Source organism: Scyliorhinus torazame, chromosome 14 (genome assembly GCF_047496885.1).
Source record: "Scyliorhinus torazame isolate Kashiwa2021f chromosome 14, sScyTor2.1, whole genome shotgun sequence".
NCBI lineage: Eukaryota > Metazoa > Chordata > Chondrichthyes > Carcharhiniformes > Scyliorhinidae > Scyliorhinus > Scyliorhinus torazame.
Window position 1 is genome coordinate 165558429 of NC_092720.1, and position 18832 is coordinate 165577260.

Consider the following 18832-nt stretch of genomic DNA (forward strand, 5'->3'; position numbering starts at 1 on the left):
CAGGAACCCTCCATCCATTCTCCCCGGGACGAACCGATGGTTCTCCCGGATCGGGGACCAAACCGAAGCCTCTACCTCACTCCTGTGGCATCTCCACTGCCCACAGATTTTCAAAGTCGCCGCCACTACCAGACTCGTGGTGTACCTAGTCGGCGGGAGCAGCAGCGGTGCTGTCACCAGCGCTCTCAGACTCGTGCCCACACAGGACGCCATCTCCAGCCTCTTCCACACCGCCCCCTCACCCTCCATTGCCCACTTGCGTATCATCCCCACATTGGCAGCCCAGTAGTACCCACACAGATTAGGCAACGCTAACCCTCCTCTGTCCCTACTCCGTTCCAGAAACACCCTCGGGGTCTTTTTCGCCCACACGAATCCCATGATGCTCCTGCTGACCCGCTTAAAAAAGGCCTTGGGGATTAGGATGGGGAGGCACTGGAATACAAAAAGGAACCTCGGGAGCACCATTATTTTCACCGACTGCACCCTACCCGCCAGGGAGAGTGGCAGCATATCCCACCTTTTAAACTTCTCCTCCATCTGCTCCACCAGTCGCGTCAAGTTGAGCTTGTGTAGGGCCCCCCAGCTCCTGGCCACCTGGATCCCCAGGTACCGAAAACTCCTTTCCGCCCTCTTCAATGGAAGCTCGTCTATCCCCCTTCCCTGGTCCCCTGGGTGTACCACGAAGAGCTCACTCTTCCCCACGTTGAGCTTATACCCGGAAAAGTCCCCAAACTCCGAGGATCCGTATCACTGGCATCCCCCCCACTGGGTTTGCCACATAGAGTAACAAGTCATCGGCATACAATGATACCCGGTGTTCCTCCCGTCCCCGGACCAGCCCCCTCCAGTTCCTGGACTCCCTGAAAGCCATAGCCAAAGGCTCAATTGCCAATGCAAATAGCAAGGGGGATAGGGGGCACCCCTGCCTTGTCCCCCGGTTAAGTCGAAAGTATTATGACCTCCTCCGATTCATGGCCACACTCGCCACCGGGGCTTCGTAAAGTAGCCTAACCCAACCCTGTGGGAACCCCTCCCCGAACCTCCTCAACAGTTCCCAAAGGTACCCCCACTCCACCCTATCAAAGGCCTTCTCCGCGTCTATCGCCGCCACTATCTCCGCTTCCCCCTCCACTGCAGGCATCATGATTACGTTACAGAGCCTCCGCACATTGGTATTCAGCTGCCTTCCCTTCACAAAACCCGTCTAGTCCTCGTTAATCACCCCCGGGACACAGTCCTCAATTCTGGTAGCCAACACCTTCGCCAGCAGCTTCGCGTCCACGTTGAGGAGCGAGATTGGCCTATACGACCTACACAAATGGGTCCTTGTCCTGCTTCAAGATCAGCGAGATCAGCGACTGGACATCGTCGGGGGTAGGGCCCCCCCCTCCCTCGCCCCATTGAAAGTCCTCACTAGTAGAGGGCCCAGAAGGTCCATGTACTTCTGGTAAAATTCCACAGGGAACCCATCTGGTCCCGTTGCCTTCCCCGCCTGCATACTCCCCAGCCCCTTAGCTCCTCCAGCTCTACCGGTGCCCCAAGCCCAGCCACCTGCTCCTCCTCCACCCTCGGGAACCTCAGCCGATCCAAAAATCAACGCATTCCCCCATCTCCGTCGGGGGCTCTGACCTGTACAGCCCCTCATAAAAATCTCTAAATACCCCATTTATTCCCACCGCACTCCGCACCATGTTCCCCCCTTTATCCCTAACTCCCCCAATCTCCCTCGCTGCCTCCCGCTTCCGAAGCTGGTGTGCCAACATCTAGCTAGCCTTCTCCCCGTACTCATACACCGCCCCTTGCGCTTTCCTCCACTGCACCTCTGCCTTCTTGGTGGCCAACAGGTCGAACTCGGCCTGGAGGCTTTGTCGCTCCTTTAGTCCCTCGGGAACCTCTGCATACCTCCTATCCACCCTTAAATCTCCCCCACCAATCTCTCCCTCTCTCTCCTTGTGGGCCCTAGTGGAGATTAGCTCTCCCCTAATCACCGCCTTCAGCACCTCCCAGACCATCCCTACCTGCACCTCCCCATTATCGTTAGCTTCCAGATAGCTTTCAATGCACCCCCGGATCCGCCTGCTCATCTCCTCATCCGCCAGCAAGCCCACATCCAGGCGCCACAACGGGGGCTGGTCCCTCCTCCCCTAGCTCCAGCTCCACCCAATGCGGGGCATGGTCTGAGATGGCTATGGCCGAATACTCCGTGTCCTCCACCCTCGGGATTAGTGCCCTGCTCATAACGAAGAAGTCTATCTGGAAGTAGGCTTTATGGACGTGGGAAAAAAAAGAAAATTCCCTGGCCCCCGGCTTGACAAACCTCCATGGGTCCACTCATCCCATCTGGTCCATAACCCCCTCAGCAACTTGGCCGCCGGCGGCCTCTTACCCGTCCTGGACCTGGAGCGGTCCAATACTGGATCCAGTACCTTGTTAAAGTATCCCCCCATTATCAAGCTCCCTGCCTCCAGGTCCGGAATCCGGCCCAACATGCGCCGCATAAATCCGGCATCGTCCCAATTCGGGGCATATATATTCACTAATACCACCCGCACCCCCTGCAGCTTACCACTCACCATCACATACCTACCTCCATTGTCTGCCACGATGTTCAGCGCCTCAAACGACACCCGCTTCCCCACCAAAATCGCCACCCCTCGATTCTTTGCGTCCAACCCAGAGTGCAAAACCTGCCCTACCCACCCCTTTCTCAGCCTAACCTGATCTGCCACCCTCAAATGCGTCTCCTGGAGCATAACCGCATCTGACTTCAGTCCCTTCAGGTGCGCAAACACACGGGCCCTCTTGACCAGCCCGTTCAGGCCTCTCACATTCCAAGTTATTAGCCGGATCAGGGGACTTCCCGCACCCGCCCCCCCCTGCCGATTAGCCATCTCCTTTTCTAGGCCAGCCGCGTGCCCGCGCCTCCTGCACTCTCCATTTCCCCCCCAGTGGCAGACCCCCGCCCCGACTCTCTCTCTCCGAGCTCCCCTTTGGCCAATGCAGCAGCAACCCAGTTCTCTCCCACCTCCCCCCCCCTCCCGCAGCTAGGTCCTCCCCTAGTTGCGTTGCTCCCGCCATAGCACTCCCGTAAGTCAGCTGACTCCTGCTGACCCCAGCCACTCCATCGACCCCCCAGTATGGTAATCTCCCCTCCCCCCCACCACCCGTCCATCAGCGGGCGCGCCTCTCCAACACCGCCGCCCTTCCCCCCCCGCCCCCTTCCTTCCCTAGCACGGGAAAAAGCCAGCGCTTTCCATCAAATCGGCCCCACCCTCTCTGGCGCAGCTCCCTTTTGCGGCCTAATCCCAGCTCCCTCCCCCCCCCCCCCCCAAACGGGGCCCCGTCTTTCCAACCACCGACGCCCACACTCTCACAAAACCCCCACTTCGAACCATTTCACCCTGCCCCACCCAGTACCCAAGGAAACAGTACAGAACAGAACATCCCCCAAAGCACAGTAACCACAGTAGCGCCCCCCCGCGGCATCCCCTCACAACCGACCCTCAGTCCGTGTCCAACATTTTGGCCTGGATAAAGGTCCACGCCTCCTCTGGCGTCTCAAAGTAATGGTGCCGGTCCTTAAACGTGACCCACAGTCGCGCCGGCTGCAGCATCCCAAATTTCACCCCCTTCCGATGCAGAACCGCCTTAGCCCGATTATACCCGGCCCTCTTCTTGGCAAACTCCGCGCTACTGTCCTGGTATATACGGACCTCTGCATTCTCCCACCTGCTGCTCCGCTCCTTTTTTGCCCATCTTAGGACACACTCCCTGTCCACCAAGCGGTGGAATCGCCTGTGGCGGCTCGTTAGACTTGGGCCTCCTCGCCAGGTCTCGGCCCCATCCAGCTCCAAGGGCCTCGGGAAGGCACCCACGCCCATCAACGTGTTCAGCATCGTGACCACGTATGCTCCAGCATCCGACCCCTCCACTCCCTCCGGGAGACCCAGAATCCGCAGGTTCTTCCTCCTCGACCGATTCTCCATGTCCTCGAACTTCTGACATTTTGTATGCAGCGCCTCGTGCGCCTCTATCTTCACCGCCAGGCCCAATATCTCGTCCTCATTCTCCAAGGCCTTCTGCCTCACCTCCCGGATCGCCGCCCCTTGGGCCTTCTGGATCTCGACCACTTGTCGATCGAAGCCTTCATCGGCTCCAGCAGCTCTGCTTTCAATTCCGTGAAGCAGCGCTTAAGAAACTCTTGCTGCTCTTGCGCCCACGCTGCCTGGTCTCCACCCGCCGCCATCTTGGTTTTCCTCCCTCGCACTTTTCGCTGCACCAAAATTACTTTTTTCACCGCTCCACTCCTGGTCCAATCCATACAGTGCCAGGGAAATCTTACATTCACCTTCCCACACTGGGAACCGGCGAACAAATGCCGCTGGGGCCCTAAAAAGAGCCCAAAAGTCCGTTTCTGGCAGGAGCTGCCGAACGTGCGACTTAGCTCAGCATAGCTGCAATCGGGAGTCCTCTCCAAAGTTGTTGAACATGTTGTTGCCTCCCAAATCCTGGAAAATGATATTGAGTCAGGCAAGGAGAGTGAAATCAGGAAGTGTGCAACAAACCAGCAGTGAGGTTTGGGAAGGAGTGAGGAAACAGTCTCCAAGTCACTCCCCAATCTAAGTCAGTGTCACTTGCCAAGTCAGTGTCACTCCCAGAGTCACACGGTCATTCCCATAGTCCCTCCCCAAGTCTCACAGTGAATCTGAGTCTTAAGGGTGCTCTTCAAACCTCTCTTTTCTATGCCTCTCCCCTGTGTCCCTCTCTCCTGTACATGTGTTGATCCCACCACTGCACATCATCGCTGCCTTGGATGCTGTAGATCTTCTTCTGATCTGCTGTCAAACACATCGGAGGCTACACGTCCCACATTGATGTTGTCAGTTTGAAAGCCTCTGAGGATGAAGAATGCTATTCCCATACTAGAAATCTCTGTCAAACGTTTACCAGGAAAACTGATACAACAGCTGCAGAAAAATTATTTAATTGTTGTTTAATTTCTCTCTTAAATCACTGTAGTCCATGTGGTGCTGATGCAGCCACAGTGTTGTTCAAGAAGGAGTTCCAGAATTTTGACCCAGGAACAGCGATATATTTCCAAGTAGGTTGTGTGAGTCTCAGAGGGAAATTTACAGTTGGTGGTGTTCCCAAGGGTCTTTCTCAGTGGTAGAAGTCATGGATTTGGAAGGTGATGTCGAAGGAGCCTTGGTGAGTTGCAGTGCACCTTGTAGATGGTACACACGGCTGCCACTGTCAGTGGTGGAGGGATTGAATGTTTCAGGTTGTGGATGGGACTTCAGACAACTGGGCTGCTTTATGCAGTGATTACACACATGTTAAGAGACGTACTGTCAGATACAGCAGGCCAACACTCTATTTAAAAATGCCAGTGCTCTGCTCTGGTTAAAAATTGAGAAATAGTCGACAACCTGACACAGATGGAGCCGAGATCCATTGAATTTACTCAAAGCCTGTGTGCCTGTCAGTGAAGTAGTTCCTGCAGTGATCATAGTGGAAATGGGGAGCAGGAGATGGTGAAACTGATCTGCCCAATCTCACTCTGGGTTGGTTTCTAACCTGTACGGAGACAATGTGGAAGCTCAAGTCGGTGAAACAGTGCTGACTTGAGGGGTCTGTCTCCTGTGTGTTATGCTACGGCAGGTGGTAAGTGCCAGGCTGCCCAAATTACAAAGGGAATATTGGAACAAGCTGCCACAATGATTTGCAATTTGTATATATTATGAGGAGTTATTTGAAGTTAAGATAAGTAAATTCCAGAGCATGTGATGATTTAAAATATATTAAAACATTTATTTTTTTAAAAGGGAAAATAATATAACATTTCAAGACACAAGAACACCTTTACACAGTTAACAATATTTTAGAAATATTTCCCAAAGCATAACACTTCCAGATTTTCTGTTCAGTAAACCTCCAGTAACATTCCCACACAATGTCCTACTGCTCCAGGTTAATTTCCCAGACTCTCCTCTCGGAGGGTGACAGCAGAACTGGTGTTCATAGGTCTGACTTCAACACACAATATCTTGTTTAATATCCCATAGCCACCCCACAACAAATCTCAGTTTCACTTCAGATATGTTTTTTCTCCCCGATGTTCCATTCTTTTGTTTCTGCAGTCCTTGAATTGATCAAACATTTTATTACTTATGGCTACTGTATTTATATATTTTCTTTTTAAAATTTAGAGTACCCAATTCTTTTTTTCCAATTAAGGGAAAATTTAGCATGGCCAATCCACCTACACGACACATCTTTGGGTTGGGGGTTGAGATCCACGCAGACACAGGAGAATGTGCAAACTCCACACGGACAGTGACTCGGGGCCAGGATTGAACCTGGGTCCTCAGCGCCGTGAGGCAGCAACGCCAATCATTGCGCCACCTGTACTGTATTTATATGTTAAACTTTGATTTTACACTCTGTTGTTTCTCAAATCATTTGGAAGTTCATGTTCCCAGAATTGATCAATGCTTTGTTATTACTTTACGGCTACTATATTTATAAAGTAAATTTACTATTGTCTCACACATTTACAATCTACCTAGTGTATACGTTTGCTCTTAAACACAACAGTCAGCTTTAAATCACTTCTCATGTAAATTCTGATCAAGCTGCTACCCTGGTCCCCTTGCCATTACCATTTCAACCATTTGCCTTCATACCTCCGATATTGATGCTTTGACCTTTGCAGTCTACCAGGCCGAAACACGATCAAAGTTACTCATCCAATTCCGAATCGCAGTTAGAGAGTTGACTGTCTCCAGTTTAACTAAACCAGTCACACCCATATTCACACACACAAACCTGTTTTACCAGCACATGACAATGATATTGCAAATATGAAGAATTCTCAAATTGTGTGAAGGTTTTGTTGCAAGAATCCCGGCGGAAGGATCTCTCTTCCCATGTGGGTCCTGTGGTGATCCAGGAGATTTGAGGAGCGTGTGAAAGCTTTATCACACACCTCACATTGGAAGGGTTTCTCTCCTGTGTGGATCCTCTGGTGATCGAGGAGGCGGGATGGATGGGTGAAGGCTCTGTCACACATGTCACATCTGAAGGGTTTCTCTCCTGTGTGGATCCGCTGGTGTTGCAGCAAGCTCGATGGGTGTGTAAAAGCTTTCTGACAGACCTCGCAGTTGAAGGGTTTCTCTCCTGTGTGGATCCTGTGGTGGTGAAGGAGGCTCGATGACTGGGTGAAAGCCTTGCCACAAACCTTGCACTTAAAGGGTCTCTCCCCTGTGTGGGTCCGCTGGTGGATCAGGAGGGTGGATGACAGTGTGAAACCTTTACCACACACCTCACAGCGGAAAGGTTTCTCCCCCGTGTGAGTTCGCTGGTGGACAAGGAGTGTGGATGATTTCACGAAAGCTTTGTCACAAGCCTCACACTTGAAGGGTTTCTCCCCTCCGTGTGTCCGCTGATGTTGTAGAAGGGTTGAAGAATGTGCAAAGGTTTTGTCACATATCTGACAGTGGAACTTCCTCTCCCCTCGGTGAATGCGCTGATGCTGCAGGAGTGTCGATGACTGAGCAAAGGATTTGTCACACACCACACATCTGAAGGGCCTCTCCCCTGTGTGTGTGCGCTGGTGGACCTGCAAGCTTGAGAAGGTCACAAACACTTTGTTGCAAAACTCACATTGTAGCAGCTTCTCACCGGTGTGAATACGTCGGTGTTGGAGGAGTGTCGATGGATGTTTGAAAGCTTTGTCACATATCTCACACCCGAAGGGTTTTTCCTCCTCTGTGTGAATCCGTCGATGTTGGAGGAGCGTTGATGGGTGTGTGAAGGCTTTGTCACATATCTCACACCGAAAGGGTTTCTCCCCTGTGTGAATGCGTCGGTGTTGGTGGAGTGTTGATGGGTGTGTGAAGGCTTTGTCACATACTTCACACCTGAAGGGTTTCTCCCCAGTGTGAATACGTCGGTGTTGTAAGAGATTGGACAACTTTAAGAAAGCTTTATTGCAAACGTCACATGTGAACGGTCTCTCCCCCGTGTGGGTTCTCTGATGGTCCACGAGGGACGATGACTGAGAGAAAGTTTTATCACACACCTTACATTTGTACAGTTTCTCCCCTGCATGGGTGAGCTGGTGTTTGAGGAGGTATGATGATCGGACAAAAGACTTCTCACACACTTCACACCTGAATGGCCTCTCCTCCATGTGGATGGGCTGCGGTTTCACAGGATGTGGTGACTGCGACGACTCAGTCAAATTGTCCATATTCAATTGATTTCTCTTCCATGTGTCTGCCCTTAAGATGCAGGAGGCACAATGCCTTCACTGAGACTGTTAACACTCTTGTCTATCTGTGAATGAGGAGCTCCTACAACCAGATAAGAACCCTCATCACAGATCAGTCACTTGTCAGGATTTGCAAACGTTTCACACGGTGTAATGAATCCTCAAAGCTATCTTCACCCTCAGAGCTCCCCTCGCCCTTGGAGCTGCCCTCAATCTGAATGACCTTCCATCTCAGATGTTTCAATGTTTCAGGTGTGTCAATGAGTTTCAATCTATCACTGGTTCCATCCCCAGAACACTCCCTCCAATCCGTTACATTTCCTCCATCCCCTGTACTGACTGATATCCCATAGTCTAACCTATGGAAGTGGACGCTGGACACTGTTCGGTTTCACTTCCGATTGTTGATCAAATTCCTGCTGAGTGATTGGATGACTGAAGATGGTTTTCCTTGGGAGTTATCCCTAGGCTGACGCTGGCATCTCCTCCAGTGATGAAGAGGATCTATCAGCGATCTCTGTTCTCTTGTTTAATTCAGGATGATTCTTCTGTAAAACAATTTTAAAAATCAACAAATTATTTCAGCTCCTTTGAAGGTTCTACCTGTCATTGGGAGACTGCTTCATAGAGAGGGGCAGTAGGGTAGTGAACCATGAGGGGAATCACGTTGCTCCTACTGAACGCTTGCTCACTTTCTGTATTTTACACAATTACAAACAACAACTTGCATTTAGTAACACTTTTAACATGTGCCAAGATAATATTAGTACAGATTACCCAAAGCTTGTTTAAAGAAGCAGGCTTGAAAGAGTCTGACTGGAGGCAATGAAGAGAGCAGGAGGGTATGTCAGGAGCAGCACCAGACATTCCTAAAAATGAGAGTTCAATCGGGTGAAGCTACAACACAGGACTACTTGCATGTAAAACACTGGAAGCAGCATGTGATAAACTGAGTTAAGCAATCCTACAATCAACGGATCAGATCTAAGCTCTGCAGACCTGTCGCATCCAGTCATGAATCATAAATTCTCTCCAGTGCAGAAGGAGACCATTCGACCCATCGAATTTGCACTTATCCTCTGAAAGAGCACCCTACCCAGGTTCAGTCCCCCACCCCATCCCTGTAACTTCACCTAACCTTTGGGCACTAAGGAGCAATTTAACATGGTCAATCCACCTAACCTGCACATCATTGGACTGTGGGAGGAAACCGGAGCACCCGGAGAAACCCACGCAGACATGGGAAGAATGTGCAAATTCCACACAGTCACCCAAATTCAGAATTGAACCCAGGTCCCTAGTGCGCCCAATCAATGGTGATCAACAGTTCAACAACTACGGCCCTGGTGTCTGTGGAGTATGCACATTCTTATCATGTCTGCATGGGTGTCACCCCTACAACCCAAAGGTGTGCAAGGTAGGTGGATTGGCCACGCTAAATTACCCCTTAATTGGAAAAAAATAATTAGGTACTTTAAATTTATTTTTTAAAAACTCAACAACTAACTGGAGGAGGAGACATCAAAAATATCCTCTTCCTCAATCATGCAAAAGACAACGCTGAAGCATTTTCAACCATATTCAGCCAGAGGTGTCATCTCCTCTCCATCTCAGTCTCCTCCTGAGATCCCCAGCATCACTGATATCAGTTTTCAGCTAATTCAATACACTCCATCACTGGATACTGCTTATGCTGCGGGCCCTGACATCAATCCGGCAATAGTACTAACGACTTGTGTTCCAGCACTTGCCGTTTCCTTAGCCAAGCTATTCCAGTACAGGTTTAATAACGGCATCTATCCTGCAATGTGGAAAACTGCCCAGTTACGTGCTGTCCACAAAAAACAGGAAAAATCCATCACAGTTAATTACTGGCCCATCTCATCTCAGTCATCAATAAAGTGATGGAAGTGACGATCAACAATACCAAGTGGCACTTACTCAGTAATACTGTTTACTAATGCTCAGTTTGGGTTCTGCCAGGATCACTGAACTTCTGACCTCATTACAGTCTTGGTTCCAACACGGACAAAAGATTAACATGAACTCAAGAGGTGAGGTGACAGCAAGGCAGCATTTGACTGAGTATGGCATCAAGGAGCCCAAGCAGAACTGGAGTCAATGGAAATCAGGGGTAAAAGCTCCGCTGGTTGGAATCATACCCAACACAGGGGAAGATGTTTGTGGTCGTTAGAGGTCAATCATCTCAGTCCCAGGACATCATCGCAAGAGTTCCTCAGGGTAGTGTCCTCGGTCCAACCATCTTCAGCTGCTTCATCAGTGACCTTCCAACATAAGGTCAGAAGTGGGGATGTTCACTGATGACCACCAAATGTTAAGCACCATTCGCAGATACTGAAGCAGTCCTTGTTTATATGCAGCAAGACCTGGAAACTATCCAGGCTTGCGTGAGAAGTGGTAAGTAACATTCACGCCACACAAGTGCCAGGCAATAACCATCTCCAACTAGAGAGAATCTAACCATCGCCTCATGTCATTCAATGGCAGTGACATGGCTAAATCTCCCAATGTCAACATCCTGGAGTTCATCATTGACCAGAATCGGAACTGGACCAGCGATATAAATGACGTGGCTGCAAGAGCAGGTCAGACAGAGGCTGGGAATTCTGTGACAAGTAACTCACCTCCCGACTGTACAAGACACAAGCCAGGAGTTTGATAGAATATACTCCACTTTCCTGGATTAGTGTAGCTCCAACAACACTCAAGAAGCTCAACACCATCCAGGAGAAAGCAGCCACTTGGAATGGATTTGTTTACTGTCACGTGTACTGAGGTACAGTGAAAAGTATTTTTCCGTGAGCAGCTCAACAGATCATTAAGTACATGAAATGTAAAGGAAATAAAAGAAAATACATAATAGGGCAACACAAGGCACACAATGTAACTACATAAGCACCGGCACCGATGAAGCATACAGGGGTGAAGTGTTAATGAGGTCAGTCCATAAGAGGGTCGTTTAGGAGTCTGGTAACAGCAGGAAAGAAGCTGTTTTTGAGTGTGTTCTCAGACTTCTGTATCTCCTGCCTGATGGAAGAAGTTGGAAGAGTAAGCCGGGTGGGAGGGGTCTTTGATAATGCTGCCTGCTTTCCCCAGGCAGCGGGAGGTGTAGATGGAGTCAATGGATGGGAGGCAGGTTCGTGTGATGGACTGGGCTGTGTTCACGACTCTCTGAAGTTTCTTGCGGTCCTGGGCCGAGCAGTTGCCATGCCAGGCTGTGATGCAGCCAGATAAGATGCTTTCTATGGTGCATCTGTAAAAGTTGGTAAGAGTTAATGTGGACATGCTGAATTTCCTTAGTTTCCTGAGGAAGTATAGTTGAGGAAATATACTTGTTTGGCACCCCCTCCACCAAACGAACATCCAACCCCTCCCGCACTAATGCACAGTGGCAGCAGTAAGTACCATCTACAAGATGCACTTCAGCAACTCACCACGTCTCCTTCGATAGAACCTTCCAACTCTGTGAGCTCTACCACATAGAAGGACAAGGGCAGCTGGGGAACACCACCACATGGAGGTTCCCCTCTTATCTACATACCATCTTAACTTGGAAATATATTGTCGTTTCTTCACTGTCACGGGATCAAAATCCTAGAACTCTCCCTAACAGCACTGTAGGTGTACCTACACCTCATGGACTGCAGCTGTTTAAGAAGGCAATTCACCATCACCTTCACAAGGGCAATTGGGGATGGACAATAAACTGGTCAGCCAGCGATGCCCACATCTCATGACCTAATAATTGAAACAAATCACTGTAAAAGGTCTGAAAACACTTCAAGCTACATTAACAGACAAAATGCCAGTGAATCACAGAATAGATGTTAGGAGATTGCCAAACACTAGATCATAGAGATTGGTTTTATGAAGTATCTGAAAGGAGAGGGAGTTTAAGAGGTTTCGGGAGGGAATACCAGAGCTTATTATCCAGGGAGCTGAAAACTCAAACACCAATGGAAGCTACCCAAGAGATACAACTTGGAGGGGTGCAGAGATCTGAGAGGGTTGTGGGGCTGAGCTGATTGTCAACCTTGCCTCAGGAGGTAGTACTCTCTCACCCGTGTCCAAGGGTTGTGGGTTGATGTTCCACTCCAGGGACTTGAGCACTGAGACTGACACTCGAGTGCAATAGTGAGGGAGTGATGCACCGTCAGAGGTACCATCTTTCAGATGTAATGCTAAACACATGGCTCTCTCTGAGGTGCGTGTAAAATATCCCATGACACTATTTTGAAGATGAACAGGGGAGTTATCCCTGGTGTCCCGACCAAAGTTGATCCTTCAATAAACACCACTAAAACATATTATCTGATGATTATCACATTGCTATTTGTGGGATCTTGCTGTGCACACATTGGCTGCCATGTTTCCTACATTATGACAGTGGGCCCATTTCAAAAATACTTTGTTAGGTCAGCACGGTGGCGCAGTGGGTTAACCCTGTAGCCTCACGGCACCGAGGCTCTGGGTTACTGTCTGTGTGGAGTTTGCACATTCTCCCCGGGTTTGCGTGAGTTTCGCCCCCACAACCCAAAGATGTGCAGGCTTGGTGCACGCTAAATTGCCCCTTAATTGGAAAAAATGAATTGGGTACTCTAAATTTATTTTTAAAAATTCTTTGTTGGCTGTAAAGATCTTTGGGACATCTGGTGGTCGTGAAAGGCTCTACATAAATACAAATCTTTATTTTGCCTTTTCTGAGGAGGTTACAGAGACGGAGTGGGAGTTTTGGCAGGGATTTGGAAAGACAGGAAACATCCAGATCCCAACATTCAGACAGAACCGTCCATTCACAGGCCACAGGATAATTACCAGTTTCCAACACAACTCAATAATCGTAAATCAGTGCGAATTCTGCCCCTCCTAGATAATTACACCTCAGCTTCTCATATTCAGTAATGACCCATCAACAAAACTCAGCCTGTAAATCAGAAGGGAAATGCTTCCAATAAACACTCAATATCCAACACACAGCCAATCAAACAGCTCAGCACAAAGCACCGAGTAAACAGGTCTCTGAGCTGGATCTTGTCACACAGCATAAGGGGCATTTCCACACCTGATTGCCCACAGGATAGTCAGACTGCCTGAACATTAGTGTGGATATTGTGCAATGTAATTCTTCTAAATTCTGCTCCTTCACTCACCATCTCCTGACTTGGTTTGGAGTCCCTACAGGAAGTGAAGCAGCTGTGGTAGAGGAAGAGGAGAGAATGGGCAGAGTGGGTGGGCTCTCTGATTGACGTCTCTCACAGACAATCCAAATATTTCTGCAGTAACAGGAGTTTCCATAAACTTGAAACGAGGTGACTTTGATCAGGTGGGGTCTTAAACATGTCCCATATGAATAAAACCTCACTTATTGCAGCTGCTGTCTCAGTTTCCTGGTAAACGTTTGTCATTTCCAGTGTGAAAATATCATCCTTCCCCCTCGGAGGCTTTCAAAGTGACAACATCAGTGTACGATGTGTAGCCTGGGATGCGTTTGACAGCAGACCAAAAAGAGGAAGACACACATCATCCAATGCAGTGATGATGTGCAGTGGTGCGATCAGCACATGTACAGGGGAGAGGCACACAAGAGGGAGAGGATAAGGAGGACATTGGGACCAGGAGATATAGGGACACAGGAGAGAGGGGGCCCAGGAAAGACGGGACACAGGAAAGAGGGGGAAAGGAGACATGAACACGTGGAAAAGCAACATCTGGGAGAGAAAGAATTGAGTGTTTGGAGTGTCTCAGACGCCGGCCTGAATAAACAACACCTCAATGTGTGCTGCACAAACTGGTGACCACAACCATGGAAGGAAGGGATGGACCTTGTCCCTAATTACTTGACCATCAGGTCGCTCACCTTCCCCAAATGTAGTTGCGACGTTCCTGACAATGAAAGCATTGTGGGATCCCGTGTGAGTGACATTCACATGGACTATTCTCAGATGGCCATTACACACGGCATGAAAGAGTGGAATTGTTTTCTGTTTCGGGAGCTCTGTGAGTCTCCTCAGGTAACCTTCAATGTATCTGAGTTTTATCAATCACTCCCAGCACCTTGGGGAAGCAGCTATTCCATAAAACTCGAGTGACCTCTGCTACTGCTCTCTGAATGTTGTATTCAATTTAATGAAGTCATTTACTTTCCTCCCATCATCGCCTCCAATATCTCTTCTCCCGATACCTCCTCTCCTACCTATCCTCCTCCCTTCTCTCTGATTCTCCTCCTGCTCCACTCCATCGATCTCTGCACTTCAATCTCATTCTCTCTCTCCTATGTCTTTCACTCCTCCTCCCTATTGTTCCTTGGGTGAATCTAGAACTAGCGGTTGCAGTTTAAAAATAAGGGCCAGGATTCTCTAAAAAGGTGGCGAAGTGTTGACGCCGGTGTAAACACTGGATTGCTTCATGCCGGTGTAAATGTGCCTCTTGGCCAGCGATTCTGTAGCCCACAGGGGGCCAGCATGGCACCGGAGTGCTCCGCGCTGGTCCAGCTGCCGTACGCGACCCTGTATGTGGCCGCTTCTATACCGGTGCCGCGCAACACAGTGGAGCCACACAGCGGGCTGGCGCAGAAGAAGGTAGAGCTCCCCCCCAGATCGTATGCACCCGCTGATCAGTGGCCCCCAATCGCGGGCCTGGCCGTCGTGAAGGTCCCCCAAGGCCCCCCCCCCAGAGTCTGATTTCCCCCGTCCCCTACCAGGACAGCCACCACAGCCGTGACGCCGAGCTCCCGCCGGGTGGAACCATACATGAAGCACGCCGGCGGAAACTCGGCTGGTTGACCGCTGAAAATCGTAAAAGGGGCCTCTTTCAATGGCCCCTGACTGGCACTGCATCGACCACACGCGACTGGCGCCGATTCTCCAATCGCTGGAGAATCGTGTCCCGGCGTCGGACCCAATCGCGGGTCTGAGGCCCCATTCTCTGCTACCTAGCCGAGCGCCATTTCGGCACGGAGGCTCGGAGAATCCCGTCCAAGGGGTCTCCCATTTAAGACTGAGATGAGAAGGAATTTCTTCTCAGAGGGTGATTGCTCTTTGGAATTCTCTACCCCAGAGAGCAGTGGGGGCTGGTTCATTAAATATTTTCCGGGCTGAATTAGACAGATTTCTGATCGACAAGGGAATCAGTGGCTTTGGAGGCAGGCAGGCAAAGTGGAATAAAGGCCACAGTCACATCAGCCATGATCTTATTGAATAGAGAGCAGGCTTGATGGGCTGAATGGCCTCCTGCTCCTATTTCTTATGAGCCATCTCTCTTTTTGTCTACTCTGATCTCTCCTTCTCTTCCTCCTCCCCTCTCATTCTACAGTAATACAGAGGCAACAGGAAGAATAACACCAAGAGCAGCAGGTAATAAGCAGATTAAACAGCTGCACAACCAGCAGGTCAGATCAACACCCTGTCGGCCTCCCAAATCCTGTTCAGAATTGTGCCAACATGATCACCTCCAGTTTCAACCATGTTGGAGCCCAGCAAAGGAGTGTCGGACACAATGTTAAAGGATCTTCAGCCAGAAATAATATGGATAAACAAACCCGGCCTCCTCCTTCGGGACTGGGAAGACTTTTATCTGATCCCCACACAATGGAATAGCAGACTGACACTCCCTGTGGAACAGTCTCCAACTGAGGAATCAGCCCTTCAGCAAAGGAGGAGAGGAAGTTGGAGGAAATCATGTTTCCTTTTCTTGTTTTACAGAAGGATTACACCATAGTACACCAGAGAATACAGAGAGGATCAACACCACAGATAGATTCTGACCATCACCCAAGGAACAACTGTGAGAAGACATCCAGTCCCTTCATGAATTTGCTCAACACAGTGAAGGTTGGGCAGTGAAACCATCATCTGGAAATCCTTCGGGTCAGGGGAGCTTTGACACATCATCAGATCTGAAACTGGTCACTGGTGTGGAACCTTCCATCAGAATCAGCCTTTTTGAAGTTTCGGTTGTGGGTGATCAGTCAGTGCGAGGCTGGGAAGAAGTGTGAGTGGGCTCCAAGTGTGGTGAGAACTTCAATGATTCATCGCCATTATTCTGCCTGACAACGGTCAGTGATTAGTTCCTGCGTAATGCTTTCTTGGAGAACTGGGCAGAAGTGTTTAGACATTGAAAGTGATGGGAACACTCTCTCTCTCTCCTGCTTGCTTACGTGAAGGAATGGCTTTATTATTCTGAAAGCAGTGAATGCCCGACACATCCTTTGCTGTCAACTTGGAATGGAGCTGAATAGAAACTATCACAAGCCTGGAAGGAAGAACTGTCAAAACGAAAGCTGAACTTCAAAAAGATATAAACTAGAAGTCATCTCAGTGCATCAAGGATCTTTATCCTTTTAGTTTTATTCATATTTTATTTCCCTTTTGATCTGTGTTGTGTGTCAATGCGCGTGTAGAAAGTGAGAGTAGTTGGGAAGGTGGGGAGGGGGGTTGGGAAAGGGATATTAGACAATTGGTTACATTTTCTGTCTGTTTAGTTATAATACTGTGCATAATAAAATACTTCAGCACAGTTATTAATACTTTTGCTCCACAGTGCCAGGGACCCAGGTTCGATTCCCCGCTTGGGTCACTGTCTATGCGGAGTCCGCACGTTCTCCCCATGTCTGCGCGGGTTTCCTCTGGGTCTCCGGTTTCCTCGCACAATTCCCGAAAGACATGCTTGTTCGGTGAATTTGACATTCTGAATTCTCCCTCAGTATACCCGAACTGGTGCTGTAGTGTGGCGATGAGTGGATTTTCACAGTAACTTCATTGCAGTGTTAATGTAAATCTACTTGTGACAATAAAGATTATTATTATATGTTACAAGCCTACTTGTGACGATAAAGATTTTATTATGACATGTTACAAACCTGGGGCGAGATTCTCCGACCACCCTGCCGGGTTGGAGAATCGCCGGGGGGGTCTGGCGTGAATCCCGCCCCTGCCGGTTGCCGAATTCTCCACCACCGGATATTCGGCGGGGGCGGGAATCGCGCCGCGCCGGTTGGCGGCCCACCCCCGCGATTCTCCAGCCTGGATGGGCCGAAGTCCCGCTGCTAAAATGCCTGTCCCGCCGGCGTAGATTAAACCACCTACCTTACCGGCGGGACAAGGTGGCGCGGGCGGGCTCCGGGGTCCTGGGGGCCCCGGGGGGTGCCCCCACGGTGGCCTGGCCCGCAATCGGGGCCCACCAATCCGCGGGCGGGCCTGCGCCGTGGGGGCACTCTTTCCCTTCCGCCTCCGCCACGGTCTCCACCATGGCGGAGGCGGAAGAGACTCCCTCCACTGCGCTTCCGCGGGAATGCCATCAGCGGCCGCTGATGCTCCCACGCATGCGCCGCCCGGAGATGTCATTTCCGCGCCAGCTGGCGGGGCACCAAAGGCCTTTTCCGCCATCTGGCGGGGCGGAAATTCATCCGGCGCCGGCCTTGCCCCTTAAGGTTGGGGCTCGGCCCCCAAAGATGCGGAGCATTCCGCACCTTTGGGGCGGCGCGATGCCCGGTTGACTTGTGCCGTTTTGGGCACCAGTCGGCGGACATCGCGCCGTTTCCGGAGAATTACGCCCTAGGTGACTGGAGTTTATTGGGCTCAACCAAAAACCTCAGGTATTTTAAATTTATGTTGTGACTCCGGGTCAAGTGGGGCTGGAATTGACCGTGCACTAGCACAGGGTATTGTGACACAGGAGAGAAACTTTTCACATATGAGGTGTGTGAGAAAACAGTCTCACATTTATTTCACTTCCGAAGGGCTGAATCACCAACGCATTCACACAGGGGATAAGCTATTCAAATGTGAAGTGTGTGATGAGGTTTTCACACAGTCATTGTATCTCCTGGTCCATCAATGCACTCATGTAGGAGAGAAACTCTTTGTTATGAGTTCACACAGTTGTTGCCGTTTTAAAGAAATGTCCGTCTATTATTCTGAGTTTCCCCTGATGTGAGTGTGTGTCAGTAAAGTGAGCCAGCTCTCGGGAGTGGGTGTGGGGTAAAATCAGATCCTGCTTTACTTGGTGATGTGAATTATAGATTGATCCTCTTCAGTTGACAGGTGTTTGACAAATACCATGGGTAATGTTTGTACTCTGCCGTCTGGGAGGACGACTATGTTGAGTATGGTGAGGGAGTGGGGTGAGTCTCTACAGACCAGAGTTCCCTCCAGCCCCTCATAACTCAATGTACCAACAGTGAGATAGGTTCACCAAGATTCATTTGATGTTTTAGGAAAGTTTTGAGTCATTTTCAAATGCTTTGTTATTTTGGTTGATTCAGAGTTTGGTGTAAGCTGAGTATTGTGTAATTGTTTGTCTGCAATTTATCAATCTTTTGCATAGATTTATAATTCACAATAAATTCACTATTTTAATTGACCTAACCCATCTCTTCAGTCAGAAAGATGTATTCCTAATCGCTAAAATAGTCAGGAGCCTACAGTCCTGTAGGCAATATATTGGTCACTGTGGCTGGTATACATTCTCCATCAATGGGTTCAGAATTCCCAGTTCACAGTGAGCACAACGTTTCCCTAAGAAAGAAAGACTTGT

General features: G+C 49.7%; 2 protein-coding genes across 2 annotated transcripts in view; one reads left to right on the top strand and one right to left on the bottom strand.

Annotated features, from left to right (window-relative positions):
* Nucleotides 1-18832, top strand: part of LOC140389073 (uncharacterized) — a 104420-nt gene that overhangs the window by 55697 nt on the left and 29891 nt on the right. The window lies entirely within an intron of this gene.
* On the bottom strand, nucleotides 5791-13529 carry LOC140390152 (uncharacterized). The gene is made up of 2 exons (XM_072475095.1): nucleotides 13450-13529; nucleotides 5791-8826 (listed from the first exon to the last, which is right to left on the bottom strand). Exon 2 carries the CDS (start codon nucleotides 8255-8257, stop codon nucleotides 6878-6880), a length of 1380 nt encoding a protein of 459 aa, XP_072331196.1. The 5' UTR covers nucleotides 8258-8826; nucleotides 13450-13529; the 3' UTR covers nucleotides 5791-6877.

Coding starts and splice junctions, on each gene's coding strand:
- LOC140390152 (XM_072475095.1), bottom strand. CDS start 8,257: ATGGACAATTTGACTGAGTCGTCGCAGTCACCACATCCTGTGAAACCG.